Below are 14,593 nucleotides of genomic sequence, written 5' to 3'. Positions count from 1 at the left end.
GCTAAGAGGCCAAAATCCTGGTATATATCACAAGTTGCAATAGTCAAATGGAGGCACATGTCAAGAATTCCACTCGCTCACTTTTTACACTAACATGACTGTTGCCCTGTTATCAATTTAGCCTGACAGGTACCTTCTTATCTATATTTTCTGTTCAATGTTATTTTTAAGCCCTTTCTTATGGAAATTAGACTATAAGAACACCCCAGAGAGCAACTAGGAAAAGTAATTTAAACCTTTCACTTTTGGTCTTTGGGGAGGCTGTGTGTGTGGTTCTGAGACAAAGAGATGTGATAAGTTTTATCCAGCACAGCTTGGGGTTCAAGAAGGAGAGGATCATGTCAATAATTGAACCCAGTGGTTCTTTAAGCCATTTAAAGAATGCTTATTTAGGAACTTTACGTGTTAGAGATTAGGTGGGGCCATATAGAAATAAAAGGAAAAGTTCCTGCCCTCAGGCAGTTAACATCTCTGAGGGGAGACTAACTATGCATAATACAATGTTACAAGTACAAAGAGGGGACAAAATAGCATAGGAATGCAAGTAGAAGGGCAAATTCCAACCAAAGGAGGAGGCGGGAGGAGGAGGGTAAAGAAGGTAGGTAAAAACTGGAGGTAGAAAAGTGATTCTTCATCTGGCTGCCCATTAGAACCTTTTAGGGGTCTTCAAAAAATACCAATGTCCTCACCTTCCAGAGAACTCCAGTCAGTCAATCCTTATGCCAATAGCCCACTGCCTTAATAAATGTACTTCTATAATGTTTTGGTAGCTGGCACCTTTATAATGTTGGATACTTGTTCTTTTTCTTCTTCAACATTTTCTTGGCTGTTCTTGACCCTTTGATTTCCATATAAGTTTCAGAATCAGCTTATCAATTTCCACAAATAAACCTCCTGGGACTTGATTGGTTTTGCCTTAAATGTATACATTCGTTTGAGAACTGACATCTTCACGATGTTGAGTCTCATTATCCTTGAACATGACAGAGCCCTCTATATTTATTTAAAATCCCTCTTAGTGATGTTTTGCAGTTTTCTGTGTAAAGGTCTTGTATGCCTGTTGTGAGATTTACTCATAGTTATTTGATGTATTCTCTGATGACCAAATGGAATCGTTTTTGAATTTAATTTTCTATTTTTTGTTGCTAGGATACAGACAATTGATTTTCTGATATTTACCTTGTATCCAGGACTATGCTAAATTTGCCTATTAATTTTAATAGTGTAGATGTATAATCTTTTGGATTTTCTATATACCCACCTATGTTATCTGTGAATATACTGTTTTATTTCTTCCTTCCCAATTCTTCTACCTATCTTTTAATTTCCTTATCTTGTCAGATTGCTCTGGGTAGGCTTTCCTGTACAATGTTGAATAGAAATGATGAGAGCAGAGATTGTATTTGGTTCCCAGTCTCTGGAGGAAAGCTTTAACATTTCACCACAAAGGGTGATGGTTGTTGCGGGTTTTTGGATATGCCTCTTATTAGATTAAGTTAGTTCATTTCTGTATGGCTAAGACTATTTGGTCAGATGGTAAAAACTTGAAGATTTGACTTATGACGAAGGTGCCACTTCCATGCAGTGGGAAAAAATGGTCTTTAAAATAAGTGGTGATTGATCAATTGGATAAAAATATGAAAAGAAGAATCAACCTCCATCTTACATTGTACATGTAAAAATGTTTCAGGGAATTATATACCAAATTGTAGGAGATTAAACAATAAAACTTCCAAAAATGACTTAAGAGACTATCTTCATGACTTTGGTGTGGGCAAAGATTTCCTAAGCAGGACACAAAAAGCACTAATCACAAAGAATAGCTCTTCATCAAGATACTCCACAAGAAATAAAACGCAAGACATCAACTGAAATAAGATATTTATAATACATATGTCCAACAAAGCACTTGTATCTAGACATATTAAAAAAACTCCCAAACATCTGTAAGGAAAAGCCAGACAGCTCGTGTTAAAAAATGGTCAAAAGATTTAATGGGTCCTTCACAAGAAGATATCCAAAACAGCTAACAAGTGTGTGACATCACTCTACAACCACAGAATGATAAAAGGAAAAGAAAAACAGACTGACAATGCTAAGTGTTGACGAGGATGTGGGGCAACTGGATTCTCATGCAGTATCTATATCCTGCATGTAGCTCTTCAGGCCTCACCATTTTGGTGCATGCTGGCCCAACTTCCAGTGGTTGGGTACTGTGTCTCCCTCCCTAAGGGCTTTCTCTGGTCTCAAGAACAGTTCTGTCTGTAAGAGCAGCAGCCCACAGGTGTCAGAGAACAGCTCCCCTCCCCTCAGGAGTCATCCTGACCTAAGACTGACTGGAGTGGTATATAACCATGCCAACTCCGTTGTTCTCTGATGTGCGTTCTCTACCATTTCTGGAGATCTTCAGCAGGATTGAGCTCTAGTTGCTCACAGTGTACTACCTTGATAGTGCCCCCTTTATTGGCTCCCATCCCTTCTGCATTTCACTTCTCCACTTCCTACCAAAATTTTTTGGGCCATCTCCCAAATAAACCACTTGCACTCAAATTCTCATTTCAGGGTATACACCTGGGGAAACCCAAATTAGGATATATATTATACTCCAATAAAAATGTTTACTTAAAAAGAAAAGGACATGGAAGATAGCTCTCAATTTGGGGGGGATAGCAATAGTTAATATTGCTTAGGATAGATTCCTATAGTGATGCTATTTTCAATGTAAAAAGTGCATTTGTCATCCACATGGATGGAAATTTGATAATATGGTCAGAAACCGTGCTAGAAGTTTTACATGGTATATCTCAGTTATTATCTCTGTTATATTGATGAAAAAGTTGAAAATCGTAGATGTGAAATAACTTTTTCAAGGTCACATAATAGTTTCAGGATGAATTAGGATGTGTTAGCCTTGATAGGCAACTATTATGTTGACCAGACTGCGAAGGGTCAGGATAAGAACTGGGAGAGGGGGGCACTTTATCTTCTACTCAATGGGAAATCAAATAAAGTTATAAAACAGGGGAATGCAATGAACAGATTTTGTGGAAATTCCCCCTAACGTCAGGATGGAAGATGGGTTACAGGAGGCAGGGCCACCCTTTAGGAAGCTATTGCAGTAATTCAGGGATAAGATGGCAAGGGCTACAATCAGGGAATAGAGAGGATGGATTTTCGAGATTTTGGCAGACGGAGGGGGTGGACAAGTCTTAGTGACTGATTCGATGTAGGAGTTGAAGAGGGAAGATAGTCTCTTGTTTCAGATGTTGGGTGATGATTTAAATATTTTTACTGAGGTCACTTCAACAACTTATTGTTCTTGCAACAGGGGTCCCCCTGGTGGTAAAAGAAAACCAAGACTGGGATTCCTTGTTCTGGGTACCAGCTATTGCGGGATACAGTTGTGCAACTGAACCTATTACAAGACCACAGAATAGGGATTCCCTTCTTTTCCTGTGGTGGCAAAGAGCCATATGTAAAAATAACTGAAAGCTGGGGGCTGGGGGTAGGAAAAATGGGTGAAGGTGACCAAAAGGTACAAACTTCCAGTTACACGATGAATAAGTTCTAGGGGTGTAATGTACGACATGGGGACAATAGTTAACAATAGTGTATTGTACACTTGAAAGTTGCTGAAGAGAGTAGATCTTAAAAGTTCTCATCCCACAAAATAATTGTGACTATGTGAGGTGATGAGTGTGTTAACTAAACCTATTGTGGCAATCATTTCACTATATATATATATATATATATATATCTCAAATCATTACATTGTACACCTAAAATGTTTACAATATTATATGTCAATTATATATCAACAAAGCTGAAAAAAAGAGAGAAATCTTCCCAAAAACCCCCAGAAAACACAACAACTGAGAGCTGATGGCTGTGGAAGTGTCAGAAAATGGGGCCTGACGACAACCTTCAACCACTCGAGAAAGGTAGTTTCTGGCTCCCTTCCCTCACCAGGAAATCTCCATGTAGCTGGGAGGAGGGATTGGCTGCCATCAGTGATGCTGAATCCAACAGGCTTTGGGGAAATCTTCCAGGGAATATTGATCTGATTTCTTAAGAGCATGGCAGAGGAAAGAGCAGAGACTTTAAGCCAGACGTCCCTGAGTTTGAATGTTGGCTCTGCCATAAATCTGCTAGTATCAGTTTCTTCCTCTGTGAATTATATATAACAGTACCTAGGTGGTGGTGAGGTTTGAGATAATGTGGGTAAAGCACTAGCTCAATGCCTCCTTAACTGTTGGAGGTAATGATGATGATTACCTTAGGAGCTTAGGAGATGGCCTACTGAATCCTTGAGGCAATTAGAGTCTTAGGGATCCTGTTGATTCATGAATATGCTAATAAAACGGAGGAGCACAAAAGCTGACTCAAAAGACTGCTACACTGTCTGGAAGCCCCCAGGGCCAAGTAGTTTATCTAACTAGACAGGTAGCACCGCTAGAGACTTCTCTATGCCTTGGGAATAGCCCTAGGAATAAACAAGAGGAACTTTCTAAAACAGGCACATCTGACTAGGTCTGCCTAAGTCATCGCCCAAGAAGAGATATTTCAGAAACTTTCCAGTTTGAGGAAACGTTGGCATGTTCCTGATTATGTATAAATACCTTGTTTGTTATAGAAATACGGAGTGAGTGTAACCTTTTGCTAAGTCATGCAAGGCCAACAGCTACAAAAAGATGTGAGAAAAGAGCCACAGCACAATTGTATCTAGTGGTTTCCTTCACAAGTCCCCTAGGATCCTGGGAAGGTTTAAAGTGTTAAAGCTGTAAGAGTTACCTCTTGAAATCCCTGCAGCTGTTTTTTCTCCCAGGAGCTCTGTGTGCCTGTATATTACTTGGTCTTATCCATCTGTAAGCTTTTGTAAGCTCCCTAATGAAAACCCGTATTTTCTTGGCTTACATGCACCTTATTGAGCGTTCTGTCTCTCATGCTATAAATGCACATAATGAGAAAGAGTCTATTCATCAGGGACCACCAGCATTCTAGGCAAATGGACAATCAGGTATTTTATTGATGTACCCGGAAAGCAACTTCTTAAAGGTCAGAATATAACCGTAAAACCAAACCAAAACAAAAAGCTTCCTTATTGCACCATGTACAAACTGTATCATATTGAATAGCAAAAAGGTTGGACAAGATTCATTCTTTATGATGTATTTCATAAGGAAAACAGTAGGGTTTTCCTATTGCAGTGATTTCTGCCCTTCCCCCCTATTATATCTGATGCCATCTTCTTGTTATCTCTTTTGATTTTAAATTGTTTTGTAGGAGGATATAATAATTGATGTTTTGTACTTTTTCTGGACACAGAGCCACAATCTGCCGGATGTTGTGAGGGTGGTGGTATGCAGAATATTCTCGTACAGATGAGACTGCCTTTGAGTACAATGTTAGGTGCCCACCTCTAAGAGGAGAATACCAGCAAGCTTAAGTGATGGAAGAGGATCAGAACCAACGGTCCCCCCATGTTGATTCTCTGAAGATTCTTCCCTTTAGCTTTCTGTAATTTTAGGGGATACTGACTTTACCTTAGCCACAGGATAGCTAAAGCTCATGATTAAAGTGGTAGGTATGACATTTTCCTTATTGTCTGGGGTAAGGTTGAATTATGCCAGAGTGTGAAAAGCAAGCAGAGGACATCCTCTATCTGGCTGGGAAGGCCCCCACAGTAGTTTCACGAACCTGAGGGGCGGAATGGAGCTTATGAAGTACTTGCTGGTAGTCGAGTCCTGCCTTAAAAACTAAAGATGTTGGGGCAGGCCTGGTGGCACAGTGGTTAAGTGTGCACGTTCTGCTTCGGCAGCCCGGGGTTCGCCAGTTCGGATCCTGGGTGTGCACATGGCACCGTTTGGCAAGCCAAGCTGTGGTAGGCGTCCCATGTGTAACGTACAAAAAGATGGGCATGAACGTTAGCTCAGGGACAACCTTCCTCAGCAAAAAGAGGAGGATTGGCAGCAGTTAGCTCAGGGCTGATCTTCCTCAAAAAAAGAAAAAAACACAAAAAACTGAAGATATTGAAACAAAAAATTTGTATGGTATCCTAAAAAGTTATCAAAAGACAACTTAATGAAAATATTTTCAAATAAAAATTTAATTGCTGTTTATTTTATCAACTCAATAAAGTATGATTTTATTTTTGTTTTTGAACTATTTTTTCTATCATTAAATATTAACTTTATGATTTTTTAAACTTTTAAATTCTCCAAATAAATTCTTCTTTGCTCTACTTGAGCAGGATTTTGGCAAAATTACAAAAAGGTCACTTTCTGCATAAGTGTTGCAATAATTGCATCTATATGAATGTATAAATATTTGTGTAAATTAATTGTCTAAACCCAGACAGCTCCCAAGCACATGAGCTGGCGATATATAATAAATGAATAGATGTGTTAATCTGTGTGTGTGAGTGTGCAAATTGGGGTTCTTAAAAATTCTACATGTGTACACTTATTTATTGGGTACATGGTCCCTCTGTTTTGGAGTTGTCTGAGTTAAGACCAGTCCTGCTCATGGCAGTGTTAGTGTTCTGGCTCAAAGCAATTTTTCAAGCATAACTGGCTGTGATGGGTGTACACATAACAAAGCCAAAATCAAGGCCCCTTCCTACACACTTTATATTTCCCCTAATCTTTGCTGATGGTCTCTAAATGTGTGAGCCAAATGTATATACATATGTCCAGGGAACAATTTAAATCAAAACAGGGTGTTTTTTTAAAAAAAGCTTTGGGTTAGAAAACCTTAAGCCCAGCAGTTTCAGAATGCCCGCAGCGAGCTGACTCTTACCTTCCGGTGTCCCCACAGCTGGTTCCCCTTCATACCATGACAGTCATAGAGGGTGACTGGGCTGTTGTGTGAGATCGCATCGAAGCAGAATTTTCGGGTGTGCAGTGGCTCACCGGGTCGAATATCTTCTCTCCAACCAAAAGTAAAGAGCTAACAAAGCAACAATAGCAGAAAAGGGACAGTGAGTTTAATTCAGAGAGATTCGAGAGCAGGAGGAGGAATGTCTTTTAGGAACGTAGAGCTCCTGCCTGTCTCGGCAGGCATAACAGAGGTGTTGAAAAAGGCAGGTGCCATAAAGCTCTGTAGCAGTGACAGTGGCACCTTTGGCCCAGGCTGCCAAAAAATATGCAAATAAGGAGTTTCCAGTTAGGTAGCAGGAAAAATAACAGAGGCGTGGCATGGAAAGAAAGAGGAGAGAGAGAGAGAGAGAGAGAGAGAGAGAGAGAGACCGAGAGGAAGTAACTCTTTAATGAAGCTCTTTACTGCTTTCATTTAGATAAAATGTTACTGGATCAAATGCTACACAGTTAGCAGATTAACTGAAAAAAGACCCGGAGTAGAGTTAAACTAGCAACTTGAAAAATTTGGTTTAAGTGAAAGCTAAGCCTGATGAAGCAAAGAATAGGAAAATTAATTTCCTGGGGTTGGTAAGAGCAATTCTGCAGGGCAGTGTAGAAAGTTTTGGACTGTAACAGTAGGAGACACAGTTTACACACACATAGAATCCCCCTGCCCAGACTGAAACAGAAGTTTCATGAAACGATATTTATCCTTACTGCATTTGATAGACCCTGATATTCCATCCAATCTTTTCCTATCCTGGTCTACTCTATCCTGTCCATTCCATTCTATTATTTACAAAAAATGCTACTTATGATGCACTAAATTGATTTTACAATTTATTAAATTTAGAAAAACAACAACATTTCTGTAAGGGAAGGGTATTGTCTTGAATTTGAGCTGAACAATCATTTGAGGGCTCCAGTAGGAGAAATCCTTAAGTAGGTAGGAAAATAGACAAGCCCTATGATTTCTTCCAATTCTAAAATTTCAAGGAGGTTATATAATTCTTGGAATAAGACTTAAAGCAGGCCTGACTGTGTGAAGCCAAGCTGTGACTTACAAAGCAAAGAGCTGTCAGGGAGACCCTGTTGATGTAAAAGCAAGCACAATGCTGACCTGTATGTACACAATACACTTGGCCCTAACCAGGCCCTCAGAATACTCCAGTTTTTAGGCCCTACCTGGGCAAGAAAAAAAATGGAGAATCTGGCAAAATTCCAGGGACGGCTAACAAAAGCAGTTAAGTGGTGGGAAAACTTGAAAAAATTGGGTTAAGTGGTCTGGAGAAAATCAGAAAACAATTATGTAAATTAAACATATGACAGTTGATTGTCTGAGTAATGGTGAATGACTACATTTGTTTCTCCAGAAGACAGGACAAAAGAGAATGCTTTAAATAGAAGGACAAGGGGTTTTGGTTTGGGCATTTGAAACTGATTCGTGAAGAATTGTGCGGTCTCTCTTCTGAGAGTTTTTTTTTAAATATGATTGTGGACTGAGATGTTTTTAGCCTCATTCAAATTCTATGCAGGGGATGACGTCTCAAGGAAAAGTGTCTATTCAGCTATTTCTGATTTTGATCACTCCCTTCAAATCAGAACTCTACCCCGTTGGCTTCTGAAACATAGTGCTCTCTGTTCTCCTATAACTCTTCCTTGCTCATATCTCTCTTTTAGCTATCTCTTCAACATAGGTGCAACTCTGGGTCCTCCCTTGAATCCTGTCCTTGCATCTTCTCTGGTTAGTCTTATATACATTCAATTCAACCCATGTCAACATGTTGAAAAGTCATTGTCTGTGTTATGTACAACTCCATGTAGGATTTCCCAATTGCATGTCCCATGGACATCTCAAATATGACATATCCTAAATTCAATTGATTTTCTTCCCTTCTAAGCCTGTTTCTATTCCCATATTTTGCTTAAGTTGGTAGTCATTTCATTCAACTTGTCAATCTGGGAGTTTTTCATCTTTACCTTCCCTGTCTAATCAGTTACCAAGTCTTGCCCTTTTCGTCTTTTAAATATTACTGGAAATAGTCCCTTCTTCTCTATATCCACTACGTTTGCTCTCAATATTTCTTGTCTGGACTACTGAAATGACCTCCTAATTGATTTCTTTCCTACCTTCCTTTTTTGGTTCCTTCATATCTGTTTGAAATGCCTATTTGACCATGTTATCTCTCAAGCTGAAATCTCACAATATTTTCACATGACCCTTAGAGAATGAAGTTCAAGCTCTTTAACATATGAAGCACTTTCCACATTGGCGTTTGCCAACTTCTTCCAGCTGCATCCCTTTCCCTCTTGTTTATGTTCCAGCAATAATAAAACACTTGTAAGTTGCTAAGAGAGTAAACTTAAAAGTTCTCACCACAAGAAAAAAAATTCTGTAACTGTGTATGGTGACAAATGTTAACTAGACTTATTGTAGTGATCATTTCACAATACATATAAATGATGAATTATTAGGTTGTACACCTGAAACTAACATAATATTGTATGTCAATTATACCTCCATTTAAAAAAACACGTTTGTAGTCCCTTGCACTAATCAGGCTGTATTTTTCTTCTGTGACTTTGTTCATGAGAGTCCCTCTGGCTGGAAGCCCAACATTCACCAGCCAACCTAGTTAATGCTCCTCAGTCCTTTAAGATTCAGTTCAGGTGTCCACTCATCCAAGAAGCCGTCCTCTTTCAACTCGTTACTCCTTCCCACCCCTGACTTTATTTCATCCTGACTGTCCGTTTATGTTTCTGTATCTCTCAGTAGACAGTCAGATCCTTAATGGTAGGAATTATGTTTTTATCTTTGTGTTTCCAGCACTCAGAACAACTCATGACACATAATTAATGTCCAATAAAATTTCTATTGAATAAATGAAAACTTGCGCTGATCATACTAATGGAAAGTGTATTGGGATAACTGTCAAGATGAATTAGTCTTTTTAGTCCCTCAAATGAATTTGTACTATTTGTGTCTAATTACAATATCAGCAATAATTATCATCATTTGAACTTTCAACTTCAATGGTTCCAGGCTCAGTTACCTATTCTTGAAATAGAAATTTCCTGGCCTATAAATCTGTCATCGACATTGATTAAATCTTTATTTCATTTAAATATCACATTTTCTTGACATTATAAGTGGTCCAACCAATGTAGGAACCTCTGGTCTTGATTGGTTTATTGAGTTCCCTCTTTGTCTCTTTTTCTCTTTTTGCTTTTTAGACATGTGGGAGACCAAACTGAAAGGGACTGTAATCATTACCTAGCATAATCCCTCATTATTAGTTTGGGGAAAAGTAGGCTGCAGAAGATAAATGGTTTGCTACCATCATGCTCAATTTCCAGGCTTGTTATTCTTTTAATAGACAGTCTTTTCTTAATTTTTACTTTCTTACTTTTTTTTTTTTCCGGACAATTAGCCCTGAGCTAACATCCACTGCCAATCCTCCTCTTTTTGCTGAGGAAGAGTGGCTCTGAGCTACCTTCTGTGCCCATCTTCCTCTACTTTATATGTGGGACACCTGCCACAACATCGTTTGATAAACGGTGCGTAGGTCCGTGCCGCAGATCCGAACTGGCGAACCCTGGCCGGCGAAGTGGAATGTGCCAACTTAACTGCTATGCCACTGGGCTGGCCCCTTTACTTTCTTTTCACTTTTCTTACTTTTTATTAAATGGCTCAGTTAAGTGCAAAAGAATACCTGTGTTAAAGCAAACATAAGCACAGTCTTCTCTTGGCAGATTTATTCTTCTATTGTCGCAATTATATCTCAGGGCATCTTTAGGTGACTTTTATTCTTTTGTTTCTATGTATGTTAATATAGGACAATAATTATTTTTAGATCTGTAGGCTGATTGTTAGCCTGTTGTCTTCACAATGTTTTATGCGCCGTCATCATCATTACTGTTAGTACCTGGTGATTGCTTTCCCCGCATCCCAGGTGACACATCTTCAGATTATATCAGCTGCTTTATTCTTCTGCACCTATCGTTAGCTAAAATTTTTCTCTCTTACGTCTTTGAAATGCTTTCTATGCCATTTATCTTATCCTAATGGCCATGGCAAACCAATCAGATATCAAACTTTTCACCCATTAGGCACATTTTCCTGTGCGCAATCTTGTCACAGCAGAAAGCAGCAGACGTTACAAAAGTATTTTCAGTGTTTGCACTGGGTGATGTTATTGTGACATTCATAGTTTGTCTCCTACCCTTGGGCTGTTCCTTACTGACAGAAGTATTTAGATTTCATTTAGGTTTTCCACACAATAACTCCTGATTTTTTTTTCAACCTCAAAGCCTTCAATTTTAAATTGATGTTAATTTTTCTACTTTCCTCTTTAAGTGATACTTTTAGATATAGATTCAGAACGATACATAACTCATAATTCTTTGCTTTAATATTAATGTGGTATGTGTGATGTTGCCTGGGTCTGAATTGTATCATATGAATAGTTCACTAGACTTGGTACTGCAGATATACTTACTATCTTAATCTTGCTACCTGACTTGCCAAGATTGGAAATACTTTTCTCTCTGTGGGTAGTTACGTTGTATTTCCTTGATATGTGGTTGGCAGGAATCTGAGATGCTGGGTGCTCCTCCTTGCGGATTGTAGCCAACAGGATGCTGTGTCCCGAGAGTGAGACTATGTATTCCAGAAGCTGTCCTTTACTACGTGCGTTGACTTGCTTCCGCCTCTCTTTGCACATCCGCTCTCCAGGTCCTGGAAAGGGAGCATTGGCCGGCTTCCTCAGCAGGACGAGGGCCTGCTCTGCGGCAGTGCTTCCTCCCCGGCATGAGATCACAGCCTGCCGCCTGCCCAAACTCGGCCATGGCCACCGGAGGCTCTTCCTTCTGCCTTCTCGTCTGCCTTGGATTCATAATGGCACTCCTTAATAACCTTATTATTCAGGGTTTTCTTCTTTTTTGGTCCCTAAAGGAAACTGAAAGCCAGCACACAATGCTACAGTGACATCAAACAGCTAAATAGATGGCCCTGGAAAAAAGAACCACACATTTGCTTTCTTCATAGAAGCAAATTTCGCCATCACTGGTGTTCTGCAACAAAAGACATTTTCGTACGAAGGTGCTTCAATAGACTCCTTTATTTTCCATGTAACTATTTTGTCTATTCATTTGTGTTTTATTTTTGCCCCCCCTTTTTTTTTTAAAAAAAAAGAATCCTTTCAATTCTAATAAGTGCCCCTTTTGTGTTATTTGAATGCTTTTGAAAAAAATCTATAATTTTCCTGTTCTGATAGGCTTCTTTTCTAACCTAAGAATTTTAATCTAAATGTAGAAGAATGAATCCTAGTTCTTATTAGTCATTGAGTAATATCTTGAATAAAGCTTACAGTTAATTACCGGAAAACAAAGCAGCTTGTAATGTTTTCACCTTCAAGTCAATATATGATGATACATATTTCAAATATGATTCGTTTTTCCCCTCCTGTCAACCTTGTTTAATCTCCCTGTGGCTCTGCTTTCAGAGTCTCTAGAGACTGGAAATCTTTTTAAAGAGATGTGTTAACTAAATGGTCTTGGTCCTCTTCTACGGTTGTCTGCTTGTCTAGTGCTGCTCTCTGGTGGCTATTTCTTGAATTACATGCCATAGATTTTTGCAGTTTAGCCTGAGGGGGAACAAATGAAGAATTTTTAAAGTGTATGCAATATAGTTGGTTTTATTTATGTTTATTTTCAGCTGTCAAATAAAATTTGTAGTCCAGAGCATATTTCATTCTAGAACATTCCAAGGGATAGGAATATTCAATCTGATGCAGGCATTCAGGTGTGTATACTTCATACGAACCAGCTGGCTAGGTGTGTTTCCTGATTAAATAGAGGTGGTAGAGAGAAATTTAGCCCAACAGACAGAGATTTTCCTCATGGCATGCTCCTTTTTCTTTTTTCTTTTTTAAAATATCCTTTTTCAGTCTAGATGCCAGTCTTACTGATAGGCCTCTGAAGACATCTCTCTTCCTCCCAGGCTGAAGTCAGAATCACTTCTTGGAGGTAACAGGCCAACACTGTTCCTCACATCCCTGGTAACATCCCTGTGGGGTTTATAGAAACACATAGAGGAAGCAGGAGGCCGGTCCGCTTTTGCTGATATTCCATTCTCATCAGTAAATCCTGGAGCTGAGGCTCCTGCATTAAAACCCATCTGATAGGTGTCCACATACTGCAGGATTTATCGGAGTGAACAATATTGGAATTTGGCAGCCGCCTCGAACCTGAGAGAGACTTCTAATTTGGTGTTAGTATAAAGCCATCTGGCGAGAGGAATTGTGAGAAGGCGGAAAGGAAAAAACACTTACTCTGCACCTACTCTATGTGCAAGGTGCTGTTATATTAGAGACATTATTCATTCTCTTAATAACCCTGTTTGTGAGGTGGATATTATTGCTCCTATTTAAAGACGGAGGAACTACGGCCTAGAATGATTAAATAATTTCACAAGGACACCCAGGTTAAACTAGCTGAAATCTAGGTTGGCCTGACTGCAAGGCCCACGATCCTCCTAGAACACAGTGAGCCTGTGGGGTAAGAGTACAAGCACCAGGTTACCTGCTAGGGGAGGGGCAGTGCTGGTTCACTGACGGACTGAATTAGTTCTGGACTGTGCTGTGGACTTGGTCTACTGCTGCTTTCCTGAATGACGCTGCCCTGCCCTGTAAGGCAGGCGAGAGGCGGGCAGGAAGGAAGGTGGGATTGGCAGAGGGCGGTGCCAACATGCTGAATCTCAGCACGCCTGAGCAACTCATTAAGATCCTAGGCTGGGCACAGTGTGTCTTTACTAGTATACTATACGAGTTTAATAAACTTTACTAGTTTAACACACTTGAGGAGTGGCGCTATAATTGCTTGTCTATTTTTTCGGTTTTCTTAAGAGAGGCATTATGGACAGTTCTGGGAGGCAGAAAGCACAGGCAGGACATACTATCCTGAGCTTGGGTTACATCCTTCTGCAGAGGGAGAGAGGGGAATAGGATGGGGGCAAGGGGCTTTAACTGTATCTGTAAATTTTATTCTTTAAAAAAACACAGCAGTAGCTGTAGATAGTTGTTAAGTCTGTGTGATGAGTACACCAAGGTATGCTTTAATATTTTTTAATACTTTCCAACTTGAAATATTTCATAATTTAAAATTAAGACACTAAAAAGGAGCAGACACAATTTTACCCACTATCTCTTCTCTTTTATAGATGACACAATGTAAGGACAGCCCCTTACAAGGACTGTCAAGTTTCAAAGCAGGTCAGGAATCACATCTCACTTAATAAGCTGAGTTGCAGTGAAATGTTTTTCTTATTTTTTTTTGGTGAGGAAGATTGGCCCTGAGCTAACATCTGTTGCCAATCTTCCTCTTTTTGCTTGAGGAAGATTGTTGGTTGAGCTAACATCTGTGCCAGTCTTCCTCTATTTTGTATGTGGGACGGCACCACAGCATGGCCTGATGAACAGTATGTGGTCTGTGCCCGGGATCCAAACCCATTAACTCGGGGGTGTCAAAGCGGAGTGCACGAACTTAGCCACTATGCCACCAGGCTGACCCCCAAAATGTTTTTCAATCAAAAGCAATAAATAGTCTTAAAGTATACCATGAAGTCCATGTTGGAGTGTCATTACCTCAAAGTTATCCTTCGTATGTAAGATTACAAACCACTACAACAACAAGAGGGGTAGGCACAGTATTCTTTTCAATATACAGCCAGAGGGGAA

At 39.6% G+C, this 14,593-nt stretch overlaps 1 protein-coding gene across 1 annotated transcript in view; it reads right to left on the bottom strand.

Moving 5' to 3' along the window:
• The window catches only part of GALNTL6 (polypeptide N-acetylgalactosaminyltransferase like 6), a 1,096,422-nt gene that overhangs the window by 10,137 nt on the left and 1,071,692 nt on the right, over positions 1-14,593 (bottom strand). Inside the window, exon 12 of the mRNA XM_014842142.3 lies at positions 6,799-6,948. Coding sequence (XP_014697628.3) covers positions 6,799-6,948 — 150 coding nt within the window. The remainder of the gene's footprint in view (positions 1-6,798; positions 6,949-14,593) is intronic.

Source organism: Equus asinus, chromosome 3 (genome assembly GCF_041296235.1).
Source record: "Equus asinus isolate D_3611 breed Donkey chromosome 3, EquAss-T2T_v2, whole genome shotgun sequence".
Taxonomy (NCBI): domain Eukaryota; kingdom Metazoa; phylum Chordata; class Mammalia; order Perissodactyla; family Equidae; genus Equus; species Equus asinus.
This window is presented reverse-complemented; position numbering and strand designations above follow the sequence as displayed.